At 36.6% G+C, this 27,454-nt stretch overlaps 1 protein-coding gene across 3 annotated transcripts in view; it reads left to right on the forward strand.

Moving 5' to 3' along the window:
- The window catches only part of osbpl10b (oxysterol binding protein-like 10b), a 48,797-nt gene that overhangs the window by 1,788 nt on the left and 19,555 nt on the right, over nt 1-27,454 (forward strand). For 2 of the 3 annotated variants that reach the window (XM_089117890.1, XM_039650838.2), the window contains 5 exons: nt 870-1,045; nt 3,136-3,215; nt 7,963-8,199; nt 18,993-19,215; nt 19,408-19,550. In XM_089117890.1, coding sequence (XP_088974016.1) covers nt 870-1,045; nt 3,136-3,215; nt 7,963-8,199; nt 18,993-19,215; nt 19,408-19,550 — 859 coding nt within the window. The remainder of the gene's footprint in view (nt 1-869; nt 1,046-3,135; nt 3,216-7,962; nt 8,200-18,992; nt 19,216-19,407; nt 19,551-27,454) is intronic. The other variant, XM_039650839.2, reaches the window with a different exon arrangement.

The raw sequence follows: 27,454 nt of genomic DNA on the forward strand, positions 1-27,454 counted from the left end.
TCTTAACAATGGCAATGACATATTGTAAGATAAAAAAAGCTCAAATATGCATTTTAGTTTGAAACCAGGCTTAAGCCTTGCCTGTGATACTGGGGGTCTATTTTTTTAAAGGCTGATGGGGTATAACACAATGTTCTTTTTGCACACTGCTGGGGTAAGCAAATGTCACCAAAGGTCCCCAGTGATTGTCTGTCCTGCGCCATCAAAAGCAATGCATTTGCTCCTGCTTTGATCTTCATACTTTTAGCTGCTCTTTAAAATAATGTTGTGTGTACGCTAGCTTTCAGAGACCACATCAGAGAGACTGTGGAAGAGAAACTGGCAGCACATCCATTTTTTTACTAAGAGGGTGGCTGTTGTGTTATAGCACCCAAACCGTGTGATTACAATCCATTCCCTGCAGAGTTACGATCCCGTATAAAGCACCTCTCTGGTTGGCTCTGAAAGTGGGGAACCAGACGTGGCATGTAATTCATCACGAATAATGAGATAGAAAGAGAGAGAGACAGTAATAATGGCCACCGTAAAGCTCTTATGAGCTTTTTGTTGTTGGCCAGTTATACTGCATGTATGTTGTGTGTTTCTAAGGCAAGTATTGTTTTCAAGTATTAAACTTTGTTTGGTGCATCCTGTAACTCGCCCGACAGGTTTCTGTTACGGACATAAATAATACCTCAATTCTTGCAGCATTTTGAGAAGATACTTTTCAAATTAGTATTTACAACCATTAAAAATTAGAGCAACCTCATAGCAATGCTCTGGTAAACAGACAACACCCTAGAAAATGCATATAATGCAATACACATCAGGCATCACTCGCTGTCAAAACCCAGATTAGTTGTAATGTCGTCATCTTCTCCCCTCGGTAGGTACTTTGTGTTGGACCCTGAGCTTGGCCAACTTCAGTATTTCATCAACGAGCACAATAAGGACCAGAAGCCACGAGGGTCTCTGCCCCTAATTGGCTCCTCGGTGGCCCTAAGCGACGAGTTTCCCTTCATGTTCACAGTCTATGCTGCGAATGGAGATCTCTTCAAACTGCGGGGTGAGTGTCCTCTTGTCTTTGTGGGTTTGAATCTTTTGCTTTTAACATGGTCATTTGTGTCCGATTTGATCCCTCCCGCCTCAATCATCCTTTAGCTTGAGTCACCTCGTCCTATGTCTCTTAAGAAAGAATCTCTTTGAAAACTGTTTTCCCCTCAGGCATCCCTCTTTATCTGTGATTTAGTTGTCCACACTCACCCTCTGTTTCCCGCCAGCTACTTATACATCAGATTAGATCTCTACACTTCTCCACCTCTCTGTTTCTCTCTGTCATCTGAAGTACGCCATGAGTTTTTTCATGGTTGGCATTCACTGTGTGCCACAATTTTTTATAATGGTTTTACATCAAAATTCTCTGTCAGTTCGGGGTGACTCTGAGAACTCATTTAGACTGTATCAGGAGTTTACAAGCAAAAATGCCACCAGCCAAATCGGCCATTTGTAACAAAGGCAATTTCGGAGAGGTTGTGAGAGGATGAATTTCGCAGGAAATAAGCTGTCACCTCCAGCGTTATTTGACAGAGCCTCGTCTGCTCCTTCCAGTCTTCTGAAATAATAATCTTCAGGTGCTGTTTTTCTCATTTCACACCTTCCCTCAATCTTACCCCAGGTAACAGACAAGCCACAAATTGAGTTTTTTTGGTCTTGTGTCGCTGAAAATACTTGTATTTGTGGTCCATTATAATATACAATACCTAATGGTTTATCATAGGCCATATAAAAACCTTGTCTGATATGCAACTTCAGCATGTGCCGAAATGTTAGTAATTATTCACTGAAAATCTTAAAATATGGAGCTTATGACATTTGGTTTCATAGGATAAAAAAAATTACGTTTTTTTTTTTGATAAAAAAAATTACATTTTTTTTTGCCACAAAATTATGTTTTATAATGTAGGGAAAGCGAAATTAAGTCTCCCACTCAAACGAGCACATATACAGTACGGACACACACACTCACACAGAAGCCTGTTATCATCGCTGCTCTGATGATTTTTTTTTTTTTTTTTTGGAGTAAAATAGTTTAGCAACTTAAAAGCTACATGACATTTCTCTCTAGCGAGGTAGTAATGGCACTGTTCTTGAAGCATGTAAACGTATAGTTTCGCAATTAGTAGAGTTGCTGCTTCCGAACTCTGTTGAGAGATGCACAGACTCAGGTAATTCACACACGCTTAAAGGGGTCATGAACTGGCTTTTTACATTTTATTATATTGTTGTCTGAGGTCAACTTATGATGTTCGCTTGGTTTTTACATTAAAAAACATCAAAATGAATAAGTAATAGGCTATTTTCTACTCTAGTTTTGAGCCCAGCTCAGAAATGCTCGGTTTTTATGGGCGTCTCGCACTGAAGACTTGGAAGTAAACCCCCACTGCTGTGAGTGGATAACAGTCTTGCATATTATAATGAGTTTCCTTCTCGATCCGGTTTGTCACGAGGTAGGCATCTGTTATTTAGCTATGCGTGTAATGCGGGAATCGGTGGGCGGGGCTAACGGCCGTGTTGAGTAGGCGTTTCTGCGGGGGTGGTTTTTTATCATCTTTGACGTCATAGTTAGTTCCCCACTTTGAAAAACGAGTCGTTTGCTGAGCCTGGTGTCAATAAAAGCTTTTATTGGACTAACAAGGACGTTTTCAGTTCTGAAACTTACAGGATATTCTTATAATATGATGACCTCTTAGATGTCAAAAGCTCAATGAAAATTTGATTTCATCACCCCTTTAATCTCTCTCTGTCTCATTAGTCTACTGTAAATGGCTCAAGCCTCCGTTACTAGCTCTAAAATTACATTTTGGAATTACTTAGCAATGGAAGCGTGGAATGAGATGCGTAAGAAATTAATCCTACACACACAAGCGATTCAAGGACCAAAAAAATGATGTCTTGAATGTCTTAAAATACAACATCTGAAAAATGTCTTGAGGTGTGGTAACGAATACGTGGAATTATTTACTTCACATTGTGGCATCACATCGGGTGTGCATTATTTTCAAAGAATTGAATTATTCCTAAATTTATTGGATTAAATTAGCTATTGAGACATCATGAATGAATGTGGCCATTTATAGTATGTGTATCTTCTTCTAGCTTGTGATGCACGTGAGCAGCAGATGTGGATGACCCAGCTTCAGCTGTGTGCCCGACGCCACTCAGACGGCAGCGCCAAGGTAACCCAGTTACATTTAACTCGGCACACTGTGCTCTCATTTCCTTCCTTTACATCTCTTTGGCTCCCTTTTGCTTTTAAAACCAGTTTGCTTGAGGCTCTCCTCCTTTGATTTAGTTCGCCCTGTCATCGACAATGTACTTGCTGTCCTATCTGTAAGTGCCTCTTGTCATCCTTCCTGTCTTTGTCTCTTTCTCTCTCACACACACACATTCTCTGTACTGACTGACTTGCTCTCCATTTCCTCTGACCTCTTCAGACGCTACTCTGATGATAAACTGCCCCTGTAGTCGTGTGATTTGTGATGCTGCAGTGCTTACTTTTCTTCTTACGGTTACGGCTCTTTTCAGCAGAGAATAAAGTTAATTACATGATTGGATATAAGGTTCGTTGTAATGGGTGGCATTTCCAATGAGGTCTTGAGTTTGCTTATTCGATTGAGATGTGCTATTACTTTTTTACCTGCAATTTAACTCAAGGCTTTGGCTTGGCGGGTGATATAACAGGTGAAAAAAAAAGTAGTTTTACTCTATGTTTACACGGAAACGATTCTGAAGAGAAAACGCAAAACGTCATCTTTGTTTATTCTGCGTTTAGACGAGCGTTTTGTGTGGGAAATCCGCGTGCAAATGGAGACGCAAAAGTGTGTGAAATTCAATGTAGTATGCACTTCAGGCGGCTAGGAGTGCATACAACAACACCAAGTCCACGCGCCTGCGTACAACCTTCACTGTCAAGCAGACTTTTGCCTTTTTTCTGTTTACACGGGAACGCGGCGGTGGAGCGTTTTTAAGATTTCCACTCTGGAGGGTGGTTTCACGTTTTTGCGTTTTTGAGGCTCAAAACGCCGTTGCCGTGTAAACGAAAGGCACATCCGATAAAATATTTTTACGTTTTCAGCCGCGAGCGTTCTCGTGTAAACAGGGCCTTAGTTGACAATAACAACATTACATTGATTGTGCCTTCTGTGACATTTTCTCCAGAAAATGTAAAGTATTCTAATATTATATTCATGCTCATATACAGAATTGCTATTGTTATTCACAGGTTTTAGTTATGATTACTATAATTCAGTGAGCAATAAAACAGCTGTATGGATATGATCTATAAAGGGAACAGCTTGCCTGACATGATCATTTACTGTAAGTGTAGACTCATTTCATTTACAGTACATGGCACGGTTTATCTTTGTCCAAAAATATATGCAACAGTTTGATACTGAGAGGAGACAGACTTATCTTTATTGTGTCAGTTCACATGCCATGTGACAAAAACACACTGCTGGTCACGCATTGTTTCCCACTGTTGTCTTTGAACAGACAGTGATTTGTATGTTTAACCTTTACTGAGTTAATCTTTAAGCGTTAGCGTCCTTAAAAAAATGTAAAAATGCATAATGTTTGTTTCGTAGCCTAAAAGAGATTTAGTTGATATAGTTGTTGCCAATTATTTATTGTAATTTTCAGCGCTATTGAGTGTCTGAAAATGATGGTAACTCCAGTCAGATCTGAAAATGAGTGTTTATGGGTGAGACCAGCATTATCCACTAATTTAGAGCGTGGGTTAAATGGACTGAAATTTAGCCTTGAGGCTGAATCATTGTTTGACTTCTATTAGCATTCATTTTCAATATATGACCAACAAATGGTAGTCTAATAACACAACCCAGTGCTAGCTGCTAATGCATTCTGAAAGAAGAAAAAATATTGCAGTCTCTTTGATTAATCACATTATAAGCAAAGTCATTTGAAACCACACAAATCTGGGCCTTGTCTTCATCTTTGGCCTAAGGCCAAATAACCAGTGTGTTATATTTATTCATTTAATGACTAAATCCATAATGCATACAACAGATGTTCCATGGAGTCTTTATACTCCGTGCACTTATTTTGAATATTTAACATAACTGTCAAAATTGGTGTATATATTTAATTATTTACTGGCACTGCACTGAATCTAATTATTACCTGCTGCAGTGTTAGCATGGTACTATTATCTTTTTGCATTATGTAATTTTGTCAACTTACAAAAAGGTTATAATTACAGATAGATGTTGCTTTAAACAGCATGCCACTCATAAAACGGTTTGTTTAATTTGACAGAGACTTGAGTTTATGAAGGCAGAACCACAGCGCTATTGGCTCTATTTACACAACATTACACACAATTTTAAGTTGCCCCTCACGGTACTCACTCAGACTTACAATCTACGGGTCAGGTTCCTGTCGCTCATCTTGTTGTGCCACTGGAAAGATGTCATGTGTTTTCACAGAGATGCCAAAGTATAGCTGAAGAGCCACATTAGAAAGATTGGCAACTGGTTAGCATGTTAACCAACTAGCATGCTATGCTAACTAGCCTAATATAAAAACAGGCAGCGTGAACTTTGGAGATATATTTCTCAAGAACGGTAGTGAATATCAAAAATTTGTTCAGTCATTTCTGTGCGTGTAAATCTTTGGACAAAACTGGGCAAAGTTTATCGGTGTAGCAAAAAAAAAAGGCTTCGATTTGGGGGACACATTTTTGGAAAATGATAAATGAGATATTGTCAGAATTGGCATAAACCAAGAAACAAAATGACAAAGAAATCACATTTTGAACTATGTTTCCAAAAGTTAAAAGCATTTTTGCAAAAAAACTTATATCTCTAGAACATTAGGTCGCGCTGTGTTCAAACTTCTCAGGTATCTTCAGGACATGCTAATGATGATACCTACCAAATTGTGTGTTAATATGTCAAATCGTTTAAAAGACGGTATCATTGGATTTGGCATGACACGAGGAATCCATCGATCATGATTTTCAACGTTTCAAATGTTCAACAGTTATTAGCAAATTTAGCCATTTTCCAGATCCCATGACCTGTAGGTGGCGCTGTTCACAAATTTGGCAAGGACCCTCAGATCATGGTTCCAGTGAAGTTTACCAATTTTCATTTTGATCGATCAAAGTTTGGGTGAGATACAGCCTCTGAACAAATTTGGAGTCTACCTCGCTAAGTCAGCTACAATACAACTTTAGAACAAAGATCAATAAAAAAAATGTAAAAAATCGTTTCTGTCATTTCTTTGCAGCTCAATCCAAAAATAATCTGAGCCAATTTTCATATGAATTGGGCAAAATTTGAAGGAGTCGCGAAAAAAAAAAACGTAATACCGTCCTTTCTAAATGGCCACTACTGTAATTGAATGTGATCAGCGTGATGAGATGAATCAGGTGTACTAAAGTTCATTTTTCCAGATCAAAGCGTTCAAAAGTTATAACTATTTAAAGAGTGAATTTTTGAACTGGTAGTAGTGCTGTTGAGATTGAGTTGAGAGACCCCAAAGTTGGTTTAGATTACTATTCATTACCATCACTAAAAGTATGCCAATTTTCACAATTGTCCTACAGTTCATAGGTCTGTCTTTGTCTCCCATTGGGTAGGAATAATAATCAAGTAAACTTGCAATTCCAATAGGGGCTATACTATAACACACACACTCTCACACACAATCTTTTTGTGGTTTTAAATCACATCTGAAATCTTAGACGTCTGTACAATGGGCTGCCATTTGACTGCAGACATAAAGGGCGGGGGAGCTCCATCAGACCTGAATAAAATACTCATTCCGGCTTGCAAACCTCGTAGTGTGATCTCATTTTGGGCCGTATCAAAGAGTGCGATCTTCATCCAACCTAAGAGTCCATTTTAAAACTCCCAGGAGTGCAATGTTCCCTGCAGTTTCATATGAATGCACAGGTGCTATTACATTTTCTTTTATTTTTACCTAACCACATCCTCCGTTTATATTTAATATTTTTGTGGAAAACATACTTGTTTTAATGAGTCTTTGAAAAAAAAAATACAGTTAAAACTGTAAAATTGTGTATTATTATTATTCTTACAATTTAAAATAAATATTTTCTATTTGAATGAATTTTGAAATGTAATTTATTCCTATGATGGCAAAACTGAATTTTCAGCATCATTGCTCCAGTCTTCAGTCAAATGATTCTTCAGTTTCATTTGCTGCTAAAGAAACATTATTGTAATCAATGTTGAAATCAGTTGATCTGCTTCATATTTTTGAAAAGCATTTGTTTTAAAAATAAGTAAATGTAATAATAAAATAAAATACCCCAACCTTTGAATGGTTGTGTGCATTAAATAATAGACCCAAACTATGGATGAGAATAAAGATCGTTTGTATAAGCCACGAAGCAGAGCGGTAAAATACACTCTTCAGTAAACCCAGAAGCATTGTAAAAGAAAGTTTTGCTAGTTCTAAATCTAGTTAGACTTGCATTTTAGTGACTTTTGTGAAGCATGCATTAGACACTTGCCTTTGCAGCACACTAAATGCTTTTGTGAATCATGGAAAAATGATGATGTCTATGATTAGCTTTGATGGAATGAGATTGCATTTCTGAGGTGTAGCTTTTAGAGATGAAAGCATTTGAAACGAGTGACAACCTTTATCTCTCTGCTGCGGAGAACAGGACTCCACAGGAAGCTCTCTCTCCTCCTCTCTCTGCCGTCTCATATTCTCATCTTCCACCATGCGATGCGATGCGCTTGCTTCCTCTCCCCCTCCCTGTCTCTGCTCGGCTGCTGTCGTGGTCGTGTCAGGCCGATGATGCTCTTTTGCGTGATGGTAGACCGTGCTGGTGGCACAGGGCCTGTTCCTGTGCCCGTGGGGAAGCGAGGCCTGGGCGGCTGCTCTTCCTCTCGTTCCTGCTGCCATTGCTGCTGTCTCTTTCAGGGCTGCACCTCCTCCTCCTCCTGCAACACCTCCTCTTCCTCCTCATCCGGCCGGACCCGCAGCTTCTCCCTGCACCCACACCCCGTCCCACAGTGCTCCTCCATCTCCGCCCAAAGACAGACCCCCCAGCACGGGACGCCCGCCTCTGTCATCACCATCACCCACCACAAGTCCCCCACCGCCAGCCACCGGGCCTGCAGTCAGCAGCACCCTGCAGGACTGCACCAGGTCAAAGAGGTATGAACAGCGTCAGACAGAGCCAGCTAGACATTGTTACTAAACGAACGGATGTTTTACGGAGTCTGTCAGGGTTTTTAATTTGATTTTACCCTTGGATGCAAATTTTGTGGGAGTTTTGTAGTTTCCGGCTGTCAATATTTTCACTAGCCCCACCACAACAATTACTAAATTTCAATTTTTATTAAAACATGTTATAAAAAAAAAAAAAAATGCTGGATATGAATAAGGAAAATACTTATTTATTAAATATGAAATATTTGTCTATTAAATTTGTTTATAATATAAGTATAAACCTATATTTTAATTTAACAACCAAATATTTAAATGCGAAATTTATATATAATTATAAAAATGTATATGTAATTTTCTTTTTGTATATGTATTTTTTATGTGTAACTTTATATCTCTTTTTGTGTTGTTACATTTTTAATTAAATGTTTATTTTTAGCATCATATTTCTATATAAAATATGAAAAAAGTGATATAACAATATAGAAAGAAAATATTATATATATATATATATATATATATATTTATATATATATACATATGATGTGTATACATTTAGTGCTGTTAAATCGATTAATTGTGAAAAAAAGTGTATATATATGTGTGTGTGTAGTCTATTTATACATACACATTTACAAACTTTCATTTGTTAATTGCGATTATTCAATATGACAGCACTAATACACACACACACACACACACACACACACACACATTCCTTTAAAATAAAACATTTGTTTTATTTTTAGAATTTTCATCTGAACTAATGCTTTTAAGTCAGTCAGAAATCAATTTGGCTGTTTCTACAAAAAACTCATCTCTGTTAGCCAGGCTAAAAATAGTCGTTTATAGATCTGTCTGTAGATGTTATACATCAAAGGGTTAAATATAGAATGTGGTCTCTGTTCTGCTTTGGGTTGTCACATGTTAGTAGTTATTAAAGATAGCACAATGCGTCTTGCTTTAAGCTTCAAGGCTTGACAGAGGTCCAGTATGCAGTCAGCAGCACTGGCAGTTTTGAGCTGATCCCTTATGGAGCGTCTCAACCTCAGCTGGCCCGCGAGTGCTGCGTCAGCTTCAGAAACTGGCTGTTCAGCAGGAAGCTTTTCTCATCACATTGTTTTGACATTGTTGCAGTGATACCTCGCGATGGAGTGAGGATTGTTAGAAATGGTCAGTTTTTGACACAGAACTATGACAATTGTAATAAAGATGAATGAGAAAAGGTCTAATTTGCAATTACAATTTCCTGATTACAGTAATTAGCACTAATTGCTAAGACTAGCATCACTATAGGCTATTGCTCATGCTTAGGGTTTGGATGAATTCCTAACCCTAAGTATTAATCTTTGGCACGTAACTCGCCTAATACTGCTTTGTGTTATGAAAACACCTCAAACTGCTTTATCAGACTGAACAATGTTTTGTCTAAATAGTTTCAGACTAAACAATGTTTTGTCTAAATAGTTTCAGACTAAACAATGTTTTGTAATCTAAATAGTCTTAGACTTGAAATGAAGAAGGGAGGGGAGCCATACGAGTCAAGAATTTTGCTATTGACAGATATTAAGCCTTTCAGAACACAACGTAGAGTTTGCGTTAAACTATTTGCGCATAACTGTTTTTAAATGTATAAACCAATAGGCTAAAATTAAATGTAAATGTTTATAAACATTAATATATTTTTTGCACAGGTAATATTTTGATCATTTACTTTTGATGGAGTACATAAATAACTTTATGAAGTACTATATTAATATATATACTGTATATACAGATATGGGGGTTGCAGTCCATATAAGCTGCGAATGCTCTGCATACCCAAGCCATTTGAGGACTTGCGAATTAACTCTACTATAATCTTGTTTGAGTTGTATCAAAAAAGCTTAAATGATAAAATGTTGGTACATATGCAACTATCCATCATTTATTCATTTACCAAACTACGGTCATTTTTCTTCAGATCTGTCAGTTACTGCGGGTTTTGGGGACACGGATGCACAGCAGGGTTGGCGCCTTCACTCTGTAGTTATGTATCGTCATCATTGTCCAGCATTCTCATTGGTTTGCGACCATATGGGGGATTTCATGATCATGGAAAGCGGTCCATAAATCGCTCGCCCAAACGGAAAAAATCTGGTGTTGCTGCCAGATCCCAAACGTTGAAAATCACATTGTATTTGATTCAAGACTAAAAACGCTAAATCATAGCAATTTCATAGCATATTTAGCAAATTCCCCTTCCACACGTATGTTGCACCTCCCTCAACTCAAACAACACTATCACAGCTCTCCGGTGTGTGTGCTGTCTCAATGGGTAAATGTAGGCTTTTTTCAATAAAAGGTCCAACATATTAGAAATACTTTTAGCTGTGTTGCTGTGTGTCATATGAGAGTAAGAAACTGAGTATGTAACACTGTCTAGAGCAAACTTTTCTCGCTTACTATAATCCAGCATAGCTACACCGGGCACATTTTTTGACATGACGCGCTACCCATACCCGATTAAAGAAGCCCCCATTCGCCACTGATATACTGTAAAAAATAACCGTGATTTTAACGCTAAAATACTGTAAAAGTGCTACAGTGCAAAACTGTTAATTGGTAAACAGAAAGTTTCCGTACTATACACGGTAAATAACTGTGATATAATTTTACAGTAAAATACCATTAAATTTACAGTTTTTGAAAGTGAAAAAGAACAAATCATAGTATAATTTACAGTGAAAAACCGTAAATGGACATTCCCACAATTCCCTGTGTGACACTTCACATTTTATGTATTTTTGTTGAAATAACTATGGTTCCTCATAGTTTTATTGTTTTTTTTTTCTAATCAGTTATGTACATTAGGGTTATATGTTACATTTAATGTTGTTAAATTAATGTTTATTGCATTTTTTTTTTATTTCATGTGTGTTACCATGATGGTGCTTAATGTTTGTGTGAATGACATTGTGCAGCTTCTTTAATTAAGTATTGCTTTATACAATATTATACAATTATTCACTTGTGATGAGCTGTGAATGTGATTGCTCATGTAACTCTCATCACTGCTGTGATGATTGTTGGTTGTCAGTGTATTACAATGGTCTAAAATAGATATCAATTCATCAATAAGTTGGTAATTCCACATTTTATCAGAAAATAAATTACGGTTTATTACTGTAAATTTTAAGTTAAATCTGTAAAACCATTAACGTTCCTACCGTAATTTTAACGGTAAAGCTCTGGCAACCAGAGCTGCCGTTTTTTTTACCGTAAAATTTACGGTTTATTTTTTACGATATCATTTACATTCAATTATGATTTCATTTTGAAACAATTATTGTCCCCATAATATCATTCTTACAGAGTATAAATGGATCTTCAGATAAAAGCATACCTTTTATAGTTTTGTGACGTCCTTCATTTATCTATGAATTGCATACAAGAACCTTTTTTTGCTGTTTTAAACTGTCAGTTTGTATGACCCTGCTTTGGTGTCTGGTGTGACATTTTCGTGATAACCAGCTGCTGCTTCCATTTCTTAGGCCATATTTTAGTCCTCGAATTAGACAACACTGTCACTTTCCATGACAGTCCAAAGGAAACATGCAGCAGGTCATTGGAAACCAGCTTAGACTCATAAAATGTGCTTTCAAAATGTGTGTGCATCAAAGCAATGAGGCGGAAATTATTATTAGCACTCTCACTGAATATCTTGCCAGCGTATATTTTACTGGGTGTAAAGTTGGCAAGCATTTTTAAAGGGATAGTTCACATAAAATGTAAATACTGCCATTATTTACTCCCCCTTACATTTTTCAGTAACTATCTCAAGTGAGTGCAATAGTTTACTGACATTCTCTTTAAATAGCATTTTGTGGTGGATTCGATCGTCCTCTCATTCGTCTTCAGTCATCTTTCCCGGTCCTGGTGCCAGTCCACTCCAATACACGTATTTAACTCACCCTGGCCCATTTACACCTGCTGATATAGAGCTCAAACAGTGTAATCTGTGGGCTGTCAATCAAAGATAGCTAGCACCTGTGCTTTAGAAAAGATGCCCAGACATAAAGTGACCTCTTCTCCTCTGCCGACTGGAGATTGCATTGCTTTTTTTTGTCATATTCACACCAGTTGCTTTCATCTCTAATACCTTTTTTTAAGCAGGTGGAATTCTTTTGCCGTATATTTTGAGGTTTGGCTTGAAGTTCATCCTTTCTATATTCTGTAGATAATGTCTTTGATGTTCAAAGGCTTCTTTATAGCGTCCCTAAACTGGAAAATACTTATGCAAAAATCATTTTTCAGAACACTCCCCCATCTGACATTGGTCGACTACACAGGTAGTCCCGACCCAATCTCACGCCATTGGTTGAAACAAAATTGCTGTGTTGGGAGTGGAACTTGGGATGGTGTGATAGAACCACAGAGTTAATACTCATTTCTGGAAATCAACCTGCAAATGGCTTAGTTACTCACACTTTCATTTAAAAGGTTGGGTCGATGATTTTTCATCCCCAAAGCTGCATTTATGCAACAAAAACAGATACTGGTATATATATTACTACTTGATGATTATATGTTTTTTTGTAAACTTTGAATAAAATGTATTATGAAATTTTTGGTGAATCGTGATTTGTTCTAAAAGTCTTTAGTTCGTACATCTCGCGCACAAATTTGTACGCATGCTTAGTGAATGAGACCCATTGTTCTGCTGCCCAATATTTTTCTGTATTCTTTGAAAATTCAAAAGAACACCATTCATTTGAAATGGACTTTTAAAACAGTGTAAAAGTCTTTGCTGTAACTTTTGATCAATTTAATAGGCTACATTCTTACTGAATATTTAAAAAAAAAAAATCTCTCTCTCTCTATATACATATATATATATATATATAAAATCGTACTGACCCCAAACCTTTGAACAGTGTATAGCCTGGAGTTTAACCCTAAAACCGTATTCTGGACAAATGTGGGCAAAATAGTTTTGATTTATTTTTAAAAAATACTTCCCTTGATCTGAGCGGTACAAGACTTGGCTACTTTTCCTAAGTTTGCCTCTGAACACACACAATTTTTTTTTACTCAATTCTAAAATGATAAGTGGGTGAAAAAAACCCTCCTTAATCTTGTATTTGGGTCAAAAATGGGCACCCATAGAATTGTATGGGAAAAACTGAAATTTAGAGCATTGTAAAATAAGACAAAATAAGACACCAGGTGACAGCAGTCACTTCATCTTTAGGTTTTAGCTCTAAGAACATATTGGAATGATATTTTAATGTAGTTAAAAAAAATAAAACATAAAAATAAGTATTTACATAGAACAATTTACATAGAAAATATAGTACTTTTTGAAGTAAATAGATTCAAAAATACCCCCAAAATAAAAAAAAAACACGATAAATGGATAGACAAAACTTTATCAAAGACAGTGATATAAAATTTTTAATAAATAAAAATTAGGATCACACCCGAGTCCTCTGTGCCCACATTTGTCCACAATTACAGGATTAAGGGATATAAAGTGAATACGGTTTGAGGGTTAAGCTGTTATATTGAAAGAAATGACACATCACCTCCAGATACGATTTTGAAAGGCGCAGTGACTGACGTTATAGTTGCATGAAACTGTTGGCATTTTAATTATCCTGCTGCATTTATTTTTATCCATGGCTTGATGTGCAATTAGTTACACTGTACAAGTGTGAGAGGAAATTGCTCACACACAGAAATCATTTGCTTAGAGGTGATCATCGTAGGGATGTGCTGATGTGTCTGTTTCAAGGTGATCAGGCCTTGGTGTTTAAACAAAAATATTTAACTGGAGAATGATGTAATTGACCGTTCAGAATCAGAAATGACAGATTTGTACATGCAATGTTTTATGCTTAACAGAATTTGTATGCTGTATGTAACTTAAGTTGACCCCTGTCCCCTGTATAAAACTAAAGTTGACCTTCATTTTGCTATGCTGTACAGTAAATTAGCTGATGTGTGATTCAGTTCAGTTACCAGAGTGAGTAAAAAGTTGAAGATTTGCATAGAACATCACGTCTGAAAAATACACTACAAATTTAGATGAGAAAACTACAAATTTAGATAGGTAATTGTTGTTTAACAAGGGCCCTGTTTACTCCTGGTATAAAGATGCTTTTGGTCGATCACAAGTAGACGAGGGAGGACAATTTACATATGAACGTGGTCAGTAGGCGGAGAGTAGGCGCTGTTTTGTGGCTGTTTGAACACATTCGACCACATGAGCGTTAACACTGAAAGCAATTCGGTCGAATGTGTTTTCTAATGGATGTGGTTGAAAGTGGACAAGCTCAAAACGCTTTAGACCCCGTTTACACATGTATTTAGTGTGGTCCGATCGACAACAACACATTTTAATACCATGTGTAAACAGGTGAGACAAGTATGTACACTAGGCTGTTCTAGTGTCTAGTTCTTTTTAAAGAAATTAATACTTTTATTTTGCAAGGATGCATTGAATTGGTGTGACGGTGACAGTAAAAACATGTATAATGTTACAAATAAATTATATCCTTTATATTCATCAAAGGATACTGTAAAAAGTATCAGGGTTTCCTCAAGAATATTAAGCAGCACAACTGTTTTCAACATTGAAAATAATAAGAAATTTTACTTGAGGACCCCAAATCATTATTAGAATGATTTGTGAAGGATCATGTGACTGAAGACTGGAGTAATGATGCTGAAAATTCAAAGTTGCCATTAGAGGAATACATTTTAAAATATACTCCAACAGGAACCAGTTTATTTAAAATTGTAAATATATATATATATAAATTATTATACTTTGGTCAATATATAATAAATATACGCCTTGGCGAGCATAAAAAAGACTTATAGACATCAAACCTTGAAAATATTATATTATAGATTTTCTGTTCGTTTCGTGAGTAACACACCCCGAGAGACACGCTAGAATATAGAAGACGGATGACCATTATGAGGAATTGACTGTACCCAAGCCTGGTCTGCTGCACTTACTAATGTGCAATGTCTTCAAAGTTTCTTCTTTTGTGTTCCTTGTTAGAAAGAAAGTCATACAGGTTTGGAATGAAACGAGAGTGTAAATGATGACAGAATTAAAAATTTCGGGTGAACTATGCCTTTAATGTTGTTTTGTTCTTTTTCTCTCAGCATTATGCAACAGTTTTGAGGGTGTGTGTGATCTCTCAGCTCCAGAATCGTGATCAGTACTAAACCCGTGCGCAGGGAACCTTGGGGATTCTGTGCCGAGAGCAGGTGACGGCTGTGATGCTCGTCTTTTTTCCTTTAATACTCGCTCAAAAAGAGAAACGGATCAAAGAGGGAGAATAAAGAGACAGATCAATTTTTCATGAGAGTTGGGTTATGAACATCTGCAAAATCTCTTCTCTGCTCAAAGTTTGCCATGCTGTAGCAGACAGACAGCCAGGACAGTGAATATAAGAAAAAGTCTAAAGTCTTTCACTTGTTGTAGAGAGAGCCGGCAGTGATATCCTGTTTCAGTGAATTATTAAAAGATGACGTCAGTGTCTCTGGGTCTACAAACACAGTGTGACCCGTGAAACCACATTTAAAGGCGTAGTTCACCGGAAAACATTTACTATTTATCTATGTTGTTCTAAACCTGTATGTGGAACACAGAAGGATTGTTTTCACACAGCCCTTTTCCATTTAAAGGCCCATTTACACCAAGGTTGATAACTACAATGATTACGATGCGATTACGATTAAAATATAAAAGAATGGCAGAGACCATAACAGCACAGAGAAACAATATCGTTGGAATCACTTTCAGAACAATATTTTCCTGCTGTAAAAACCTTGACAGCCAATCAGAATCCATCCTGCTTTAAAGAGTGGGAGACCACAAAACTGCAGCTCGTGCTTCGAATAAACAGAACATAACTATTATAGTGATTGTTACTTATCTTTATAGCTATAATTCTTGGTATTAACAGGCTTTCAAAAGATAGTTCGCCCAAAAAAATGGAAATTCTGTCATCATTTACTCTCATCACCAGTTTGTTCCAAACCTGTATACATTTCTTTGTTCTATTGAACACAAAGGAAGATATTTTGAAGAATATGGGCAACCAAACAATTTTGACTTCTATAGTATGGACATTGGACGAAAAATACTGTGGAAGTCAATGGTGCCCCACCGCTTACCAACATTCTTTAAAATATCCTCTTTTGTGTTCAACAGAACAAAGAAATGTATACAGGTTTGGAATTGGAACAACTTGTGGGAGAGTAAATGATGACAGAATTTTCCTTTTTTAGGTGAACTATCCCTTTAACGGCCAATTCCCACCACACAGACACTTCGTCGGATCAGTGTTTTTCTCCTGTCAGAGTCTGTTAGTGTCTGTCAGAGTTTGTTGAACATGCAGAATTGGAGTTAGAATGTCTGAGAAGTGACGTGCTGTAATCTGGTGGCTGTCGCCGTTGGTCTGTGTCAGTCGGACTCAGTTGAGTGTGAATTGGCCTTAACCGCTCAAATTTTCCTTAAAAGAAAAACAGTATATAAGTTTTACAATCAGTTATAATTCTGATTCTTAATAATTGCATCCATTTTTTTTTTTTTTCAATGAACTGTTGCTTTAGGTTAATTTTCAGCTGAATTTTGCACAAGCCTGCTTTAGCTTCCATACAATTCCATCCATTCAATACCATTCCATTCCATTCCATTCATAGCCTCCATTCAATTCATGAATTGGAATTTGAATTGAATTGACTCCGCCCCACAAGAAGTTGAATTGGAATTGGAATGACAGGAAGTGGAACTAAATTCAAAGAAATTCCACACAGTCACACACCAGAAAGAATGTGTTGAATCTCACATACATTCAGTGTTAGGAAGGTTACTTTGGAAAAGTAATTGCTTACTGTTAGAAGTTACCCATTATAAATGTGGTTTGGATTACTTTATCAGTGTAAAGCAATTTCCTTTTAATTTGGTTAGTAACTTTGAATTACACATTTTACCTCAGTTATACAATTAAATTCATTTTATAATTTAATAACATCATTTCACCGTAACTAGTCACTCCTCAACCCAGCATAAACAAATGTCAAACTCAAATTGTTTTTTTGTTTTTTTTTTAAGATTTACTAAAGTAATATCATGTCAAGACCATCATGTTCCACAAAGTCACAATTACAGTAAATCAAACTTAATTATTTGTTCTATGACTAGAGCTTTTAACAGTAATTGCTGGTGGAAAACGTTTTCTGTTAATGTGATCTATACAAGTAGTTCAAACTAATATCAATTATAGATTATGTATCTGACATAGGCCTATACTGTAAAGCAGGGGTTCTCAACTCCAGTCCTCGCGACCCACTGCTCTGCATATTGTGTATGTCTCCCTTATTTAACACACTTGATTCAGATCCTCAGCTCATTAGGATAGACTCTTTTGTCTATCCTAATGAGCTGGATCTGAAGTAAAACTACAGCTGTGCTGTAATAGTGTTGCAATCACTGAAGTGTTGAGAGAGAGAGAGAGAGAAAGAGAGAGAGAAAGAAAGAAAGGAAGACAGACAGAGAAGTATGCATGTACAGATCAGCCTACAGTGATGAGTCACATCCTGCAAGTTTCTGCTCCTCTTTAGTTATTTACTTATCTGTCTGTTTTTAATTAGAGCTGCCCAATATCTACACCACCACAAAAGCCCATGGTCATCATTAGCTTCATGACGGACTCAAACGGGGGCAGCAAGCACTACAAACTTTTCCTCACGACTCGCTTCACAGTCATGTGCTCTAAAAAGTGAGGGTACAGTGAGCAACATATATACATATGCCATATATTCCCTGTGGGAAGGATTTTCAGTTGACAGGATGTGGTTTGTTTTGAACACTGGGAAGATGGGATTGAGCTAATCCAGGAGATTACTTTCACTCCGGGAGGATTACAGGTGTCTCAATCTTCTCTAAATCAGACATCGGTAATAAAAGCCACAATATTAGATTATTGTACTGCACTTTTCATTTCTACCTCAATATATTATTTTTCTTTGTGTGTGACTGTGTGTATATCTGCTCACCAAGGCTGCATTAATTTAACTAGTTAATTAATTTAAGCATGAATATTATTACAATTTCAACATTTTATTATACTATTGTTAAAATGCAATGTGGTGGCAAAGCTCAGTGTCACATGATCCTTTATCATTCTAAAATGCTGATTTGCTGCTCAAGAAACATTTCTTATTATTGTTGAAAACAGTTGATATATATTATATATATATATATATATATATATATATATATATATATTAATAACTGAAGAGAAGAAGCACCAACATGGATCCGGGAATCTGAAGGATCTGGAGAGATTATGAGATGTCATTAATTCTGACCACAACTATATATATATATATATATATATATATATACATATCTATATCACAGTCTTGTGCTCTAAATATATATATATATATATGTAAATACATACTACTCTCCCAATATACTGTATACAGTATAAATAGTGTAGCCTACACTGTACAGAAATAAAATAAGCTACAAATGCTGTATAGTATACAAGCTGGCAGCATGTGCCTGTCTAAATATTAGCAAACTAATTCTAGACACTAATTCTAATCAAGGATTCATTTACTCGAGGACTGTTCTGTAGTAGGTAATGGATAGCCCAACTAAAGTAGGTCTAAATACAAATGTGTGCTGTTCAGATTAATTTAATTAAGATGTCTATGAAGTCCAAGTGAAATCGATGAGAAGACTGTCTATTGCCCTGTCTTTTCAGGTCATGTCCCAGGCGGAGGGCCAACAGAAGAACCTGGTGAATTCAATCGAGTCGTTGCCGAGCCGCGGCCCGCTGTCTTCCCTGGATCAGGACCTGCTCCTGCTCAAAGCCACGTCTGCAGCCACACTCAGCTGTCTGGGAGAATGCCTGAGTATCCTTCAGCACAACGTGTGCCAGGCTGCCCAACACATCACCCACAGCCACACACAGGGATCCAATACAGGCGAGAGAATATGGCGCTGTCTGTCTCTTTTGAAATGTGTGATGAGTGTTAGTTCTGCGTACCAAAATGTGTTCTCTTGTTACATCATATATATCACATTATAATCTTATTTATTGTATTGGCAGCTTCGTTTGATGTTCAGTATCCACGAATAATAGTGAATGTATGATAACTGATATTGTACTTGTGCAGATAACATCTCTACTTGGTCAAGGCCCAAAACTGCCCCAGAGGACCATGTGATTAACGGAGAATTGGCACGTAACAACACCTCGGCCATACATCAGCCCCACTCCCCTGTTCATAGGAACAAAGAACGCCTCAAAAACACAGAGGTATTTAAAAATATGATTCATTTGTATTATTTTATTATTTTAGAAATGCTGCCTGAAACTTTCACTACTACTTTAAGTTTATTGTCCTCAAAGGCAATTCTTTGTGTAGATAGATAGCAGTATGCACATACACATCTAACAACATAACACACAAATTACAATTTAATTTATAAAATGTATCCATTACTCTCACTTTTGGACGCTGTTTAGAAAAGGACACATGTACTACATGTGTATGTATGTTTTTCCTAGCATCCTTTACATTTTGGATAACAGTTGCAAGTAAAGATACAAATTTTATTTTAATTGATTAGTTAATATAATTTTATTATCTATTTTATTTTATTTCAACTTTATCCATTTCTGTCACTTTTAGACAGTTTTACTGTAGAAAAGGACAGATTTTGTTTTTAGATATTTTTTAGATATTTTTTTTAGATATTATGTTTTCCCTAGCATCCTTTACATGTTGTATAGCAGTTGCTCAAGAAATATTTCTTATTATTATTAATGTTGAAAACAGTTGTGCTGCTTAATATTCTTAAGTAAGCTGTAATACATATATATATAAGTTTAATATATGATATATTATTCATGTGCATGTATATACATACATATACTGTATATACTTGCACATGAACTATATATAATATATTAAACTTATATATTTATAACTTATTACTCATCCAAGTTCCTTAGCAGCACTTTCTCCCTCGCTTTCTTCAAAGAAAACACCCCTGCAATACAGTCATCATTACACCCATCATTATCGTTCTGAAGCTGGCAGCTCTGTGACACGCTGCTTATCACTTTTAAAGGGAAATGATCTTTCAGGGGTAAAATCTGTCACCGGGATCTGTTCAGCTTATCTGATAATAGCCCATAAAAATCAGAAAGGTCTCTGGCTCATTTAAAGTCTCCCGTAGACATGTCTTTGAAAAGTTTCAGAAGCGTGGCTGCGCTATTGTACGCATGCCTGCCAGACTTCTGCAGCGAACGAGTGAAAGAGGAGCACTAATTGGACGTGTTCTAGTTTTAGCATCTGTAGCGGGTGACTGAGGATACCCACAATCCCTCTGGAGCCCTGAATGAGTCAGCCCGTCCCTCTTGGAAACCTTTTATCCGCCTGCGTTCCTCTGGATAGAGGCCAGGGCTGCTGTTTCTTCGGCGTAACTATGCAACTGTTTGTTTGCGTGGCGTGTGCATAAACAGGTTCATTTGTGTGTGAGCGTGTGCCTGAAGGGAGCTAATTCATTTTTGCGGTTGCTTTGTGTGTGCTTGTCATTAAATCGGCACCCTATGAGGATGAACGTACTCGCAGAATGCAACAGACAGAATCTGTGCTATGTTTTTGTTTTTTTTCTCAGATATAGCCAGTGTAATGCATCTTATTAATTTAACATTGTGACTCATATCATTAAACCTTTAAATCACTCAGTTCGCACTTCGTTGAATATTAAAAAGATGAGGATAGCACAATGCTAGTGTAAAACAAGTGCACAGTCTGTGTATAGTTCAGTTATTTTAATGCGCTTCCAGCACCAAATGCAGTTTTACAAATGTAACATCAGCACTGACTGCATGGCTCATGGATAATCTAGGCATGAAACCAGCAAAGACAGTGAAATATGCTGAAATCTGAGGTCTGAATTGGGTTCATATGAGCCCCATCAATCAATCCCATCATACTGCATATAAGAGCCTCCTTTTTTGGAAGTGCAGTGCGTTTACAGTTTCTGCTGCTGAATGGATGCTGTGCGTCACACAGGAGTGCTCTGGTAATCTTTATCACACTTTGGATATTGCAGCCCTGGAGATACGTAATTATCCGAAGTCTTCGCGCCGCGTAATGTAATTGCCATCTCTAAAAAGTCACTTCGGCTTCTGTGGGAATTAAAGGAATAGTTCATCCACAAATGAAAACCGTGTCCTCATTTACTTACCCTCATGTCATTCCAAAGTCAAATCATATGACTGATGGACTTCCATTGAACACAAAAAGAGACCTTTTGCAGGAACGAAGTCATCTTCACTGTGAATCTAATCACTAATCACATGACTGTTAGTTCTAATGTGTTAAGTCAAGTATGTGATGTATATAGATATACATGGTCTTTGACCTGAGCATCCTTAGACTGGACTTTTCTGCACATCTGAGACCATTACATAAAACATTTCCATCTCAAAAATGAATAAGAATGTAATGCACTATAGAAGCCGTAAAACATATTTCACACTTTATGTGAGGTAAAAGACCTAAACTTAAGTCATTATTCAATGAAAATCTTTACTTTCACCCTATCTCTCATTAGCACATTCGTGAGTTCATATAAGAAGTGGTGAAGTATGATCCACAAATTAATTTTTAAATTTGACTCGACACATTTGTGATTTGACGACAAGCTTATAATCAATTAAATCATAAAAAAGTCAAAAGTCATAAAAATCATTTTAAGATAAAAAAAAAAAAATCTGAAAAAAAAGAAAGATCCGCACACAAAAATTGGCCAAAAGGCTCACAAGATTTTATTGTCCAGAGGCCACAAATAAATTGCATAAGTGCATGGTGCGCAAACCTTTTTCAGGTAAAGACCTTCATCAGTGTCATACACCTGCAGTCATTTACAAACGTATTACCGTAATCAGTGTAATATATTGGAATGTAAAAAAATATGTTGTTGTATACATGTCATGTGACTGACCATTATCCTAAATCAGAGAACCGTGAACATACGAATATGTTGGTAAATTATTAAAAGCTGCAGTCCGCAGTTTTTCCTCTTTGTCTCCATCTCTGTTCCAAATCTGCAATTGCAGTTAGTCGTGGAATTATGAACTCTACGTGAATTGTACTTCGGCACGCCACAGGGTGGATGAACACAATGTTTGAGGAGACTATGAGGCTGTCAGTCACCGCTCCGGTGTGGATACTGGCATTCAGAATCACATATTATACTTTTTGGAAGTATGACCAACATAAGAATTTTCACTGGAAAATGTCATCTGAACTAGTAAGAAACATCCACATTGCAGTAAATCTAAAAATCGCATATCATATCATGCAAATTATACATACTTTGTTCTCAAATTGTTAATGTTAACAACATCAGCATTGTGTGACTACATGTACTGTCCTTCTGATATTATTCTTGTTTTCACATGGGTCCGGTTGCAGTCACTTTTCTGTATCCACTCCGAAGTCCGAACAAAGTCTTTTGTATTTTACAGCGGGTGAATCAGTTGTCACTGGTGATTGTCGTTTGAACCTTTCTGGATCCGCCATCAAATTGATAAGTTTAATTATATCAAGTGTTGTGAGAAAAGGCTACAAATCTCCACCTCCAGCATCCTCACGCGCAAAATAGCTACTAGCCGAGACTCTTCTTTATATGTACAGATGTGACGTAATGACGCAAAGACATGCTTGAATCTCCCGCGGAAATCCATCAGTACCACTGGAATTTAAAACATTATTACAAGCTTACCGCTTTGAATCGAGCTACGGCAAGCAGATAGATTTGAACACTGGCTGCTTATGAATTTTCTCAAATATCAATTTTGGATCATTTTTAACCCAAAAAAGCTATGGACTGTAGCTTTAAATACTGTATCTTAAAATCTTAGGGGGTATTTCAAGTAAAAATTTGAGGTCAAAAGTGTTTCGCCTGACAAAAAATATGACGCATCAGAATGTCCGATTACTTATAACGTAATTACATTTGATAGATGGCCATGAGTCGATGGAGTCTCTACTCTCCCAATGAGAATGGCCTGGCCGGGAGTTCAGCCATACCAGTTTAAAATTCACAGGGATTGCTCAAGGATATAGAGGGAACACAACAAATGATTAGCCAAGCGATTTATTCAGCAGCCGCCCCAGCGATTCTTCTTGTCTGAATGCAAAAACAGCAAGACATGCTGTAAAGCTGCCGCCGAGAGGTTATAAATCTTGGCTGCGTTTGGGATTGGAGCGACGGGACTTCTGCTGGCCAAATGCCAACGCGTTCGTCTGAGTCTTTTAATTGACAAATATGTACCTTTTGTGTGTTTAAATGCCTGCAGATTGTGTTTGCTCTGATGTGAATGAAATATAACGCAATCTCTCGTGGCAGATTGCCTATTGTTTTCTTTATTAGAATGGCTGTACTTCATCGTAATATCCAGTAGAGGAAGGCAGAGTGCAGAAAAAATTGCTGTGATTGAAGATTGCAAGTGAACCGCAGAGAGAAGCAGTCACGACTAGCGGTCACGACTGAATAAAGCTGTCTGGGAAGGAAGTGTATAGGTTTGTGTTACGTACACAGAGCGCTTAACTGGTTCTTTTTTTAAGACAACATTTGTATTGGATTTTTGGACTCCTACTGTAGGATTGAAATGAGGCTGTCAGCAGTCTCAACTCCGAAAGGAGAGAGGGAGAGAGAGATTTCAGGGTTGTCTGTCTGTTCATGGTCTGATCGCTCTCTCTTGTGTGCTGTCAGAGGAAAAATAACGCCAGCAAAACTGCAGGGAACAGAAAAACAAAACCGAGCTGTGAGACATGGCCCATCAAGCATACAGATCCCAGATGTTTGACAGGAGAAGCAGCGGTGCAGATCTCTGTCAAGATTCAAATTGGTGTGTGTATGGGTGTTTGGTGTCTCTCGGGTGAGGTGTTTGTGTGTGTGAGAAGGCAAACATCTGTCCTCATCACTGTTGGGGCAGAAAGGTAACACACTCAGGAACACAACAGTCAGGGAGGGTTTGAATTTGTGTTCGTATGGTCCGTTCACCAGAAGTACTAGGGCTTAGCAGGGATAGATAAGTAATGTATCGATTTGGTTCATATTTTGATTTCAGTAATTTTGATTTACAAGAACTCAGACATTAATGATGGTTTTGAAGTTAAACTCCCACAAGCACTTGATATTATTAACAGTATTTGTTCTTCATTTTTTCTTTTTCTTTTTGTGTAACCCTATACAATAAGGCCTCATTTCTTAACATTGGTTAATGCTTCGGCTAATATAAATTATCAATGAGCAATATACGGTATTTTTTACAGCATATGTTAATATTTTTTTATGTTCATCATGTTCACACAGTGGATAAATGTTGACATACAATTTTGATTTAAAAAATGTGTTAGTAAATTTTGAGATTAACATTAAGGTTAAAAATGCTGTAGAAGTATTGTTCTTTGTTAGTTCATGTGAACTAATTTAGATAACTATTGTTAATAAACAAAACCTTATTGTAAAGTGTTGCCATTTTTTAATATCTAAATGTGCTTTTAATAATTCGCTTGATTGAGTAAATTTTCTTGTAATATTTTACTTAATTTGGCAATAATTAATCACTAAAAAATGAGGCACTAAATTAAATTATCATTATTATTTTATCAATGCATATCAGTGATACCATAAAAAATGTAAATAATGAAAGAGTAATTTAAAATAATATAATTTTTTTTTTGTTAAATGTACCTTGTAGTTTACTTTACATTTGATAAAATAATAATAATAATAATTTTAAAAACAATGTAAAATATATTAAATATTTCTACATTATTATTGTTATTGTTGTTATTATTATTATTATTATTATTATTTCATCCGTTTAAAATAATATTGTAATAACATTTTAAAATGTAAAAGGTAAAATTTAGTTTGTTGGTTTTAAGTTTTATAGCCCTTGTTTCACAGAGAAAGCTTAAGCCTAGTCTAAGTGCTACTGGTTTGTCTCAAGAAGCACAATAATATTTTGGGTTTTTTTTCTAAGGCATTTTTTATAAAAGCTACTTAAAAATCCTAAATGAACAAAGGTCTAATCCTGGTTTAAATTGAGCCCCGTCAGTGAAACCAAGCCATAAATTATCACTATTATCCTTATTTGTACACTTTAATGCAACTAGTATATAGATTTTTGGATAAGATTGGAATGGTGAATTCAAATGGTTTGACATGAGTGGTTCATGATCATTGTGTTCACCCCTGCGATCTGTTTCTACAGTTGTACTGCTTTTTTAATTCAACATGGTAGAGTTGATTAAAGGCTCTTTGTCTGAGCAGCGTGGTTTCATCCTGTTCTCAGTGCGTAGGCACTCACGTTAACCGTGTCCCTGAAGACAACGTGCTGCCGCTGATTATTAATTCATGAAGGTGGTGCTGTTTTAAAACACTGCGTTCTCACCACCCCGTGCTGTTTTCTAAAGAGCTCTAACATGATGTCAGGTCACCTGACCAAAGTCAGCTGATTTTATGACTGGCCCTAAAAAGGAAGGTTTCCACAAACAGTGTCTCCTATTAAAAGTGGTGAGTCTTTCGATGCTTTTAAACCCCACTGTATTTCATCGAGTGTATAAGAGAGCTAAATGGATTCTGTATAAAATGCATCTCTGTATGCTAAGCCAATGCCTGGAGGCATGCTGTAGTTGGGTTGTGTTTGTGAACTCTTTTTTTTTTTTCTGCTGTATATTAAATGCATAGTATAATCTGAGATCATACCAATTTGAAGTCTATAGTCCACGCTTAATCCACTGACTAGGGATTTTCTCATTTTCTCTTCTTTCCTCTGTTGCCCATCATCACACACTGAGGCTGTGCTGATTCTAGGATTCCAGCCTTAAGATCATACATATAACCATTTTTGGCTGACTTTTATTATTTAAACCAATGAAAATGTCAGTCATGATTTGCACTCTCAAGAGTTAAGACATTTTTAGAGAAAATTGAATTGTATGTCAATAGACCTTTTTTTCTTTCTATGAGATTACATATGGGGGCATCATATAAAAAGGTCTTTCATACTGTTGAATCGCTAATCGTTAAACGATTTCAAAGATTTCTTATAATATATTTTTTAATAAATAGTAGGCAGTATTCAGTGTATACTGTGCAGTGTTTTAGTATTCCATTGTGAACGTACACTGTAAAAAATATTTTCAAGATTTGTTATCACAACATATTTTCTTTTGTCAAATCAACTTTATAATAATTTATTTAGTTGAGATAACTTATTATTTTGAGTTTCTGATGATTAAATCATTCTCCTTCATTGTATTAACGCACTTTTTCCAGTTCAATGAACTTAAAATTTTAAGGCAACCCAGGTTACTTACTTTTTTAAGTTAAACCATCAATATTTTTTTTTTACAGTGTAGTCACGCATACACACTCTAGGTTCAGGAGGTCCCTGTGGAGTCATGTGCGGATCAGACCATGTCATGGGACCACATGGGGATTAAACACATCGTCTGAAATTATACTGAACACATCACACTCTGAAACATACTGTACTATCATCATGGATGGAGATCACTGGGTTCGCAGTCGCTCACACATCAAACAGGAAGTGCAATTATCGGGTCTTCACCATTGAAATCAATGGGGTCGCTGCGTCCATTTCTTTTACGGTCTATTAGTTTTACATGTTTGTGGTTAATGCCGTATTGTTTTACGTGTTCAAACCAATCGTACTCAAAGTAAATTTGAAGGAACATTTGCAAGTAATGGCTAAATATTGTTTAACAACACATATCAGTTGTATTTAATTGCACTGCCATAATCTCAGTCAAAACAAGTGTTAAAAAGCATTACCAAAGTACAAAGAGCAATATAACTGAATTTTCATCAGCATAACGATCACTTGATAGTTTTTGAGGTGAATCAATCAACATATGCATAATGATTGATCTGTCACGTAATATAGGCAATAATAAGTGATATTATTGACAGTTACATGTGTTGCAAGGAAACACACAGATTTTGTTTCATGTTTGCTCACCTGTCTAATAAAGTATATGCAAGAGCGGTGTTGCTCCAAGTTAGTCGCGGACTTGGAGCTCTTGGAATCTCAAGAATGCCACGCTGATATTGATCCTCATTTTAGTTCTCCATGTTTGTGCCAAAGTCTGCTTGCCATGGTCT

This window comes from Pimephales promelas, chromosome 12 (genome assembly GCF_988280905.1).
Source record: "Pimephales promelas chromosome 12, fPimPro1.hap1.1, whole genome shotgun sequence".
In the NCBI taxonomy this organism is placed as follows: domain Eukaryota; kingdom Metazoa; phylum Chordata; class Actinopteri; order Cypriniformes; family Leuciscidae; genus Pimephales; species Pimephales promelas.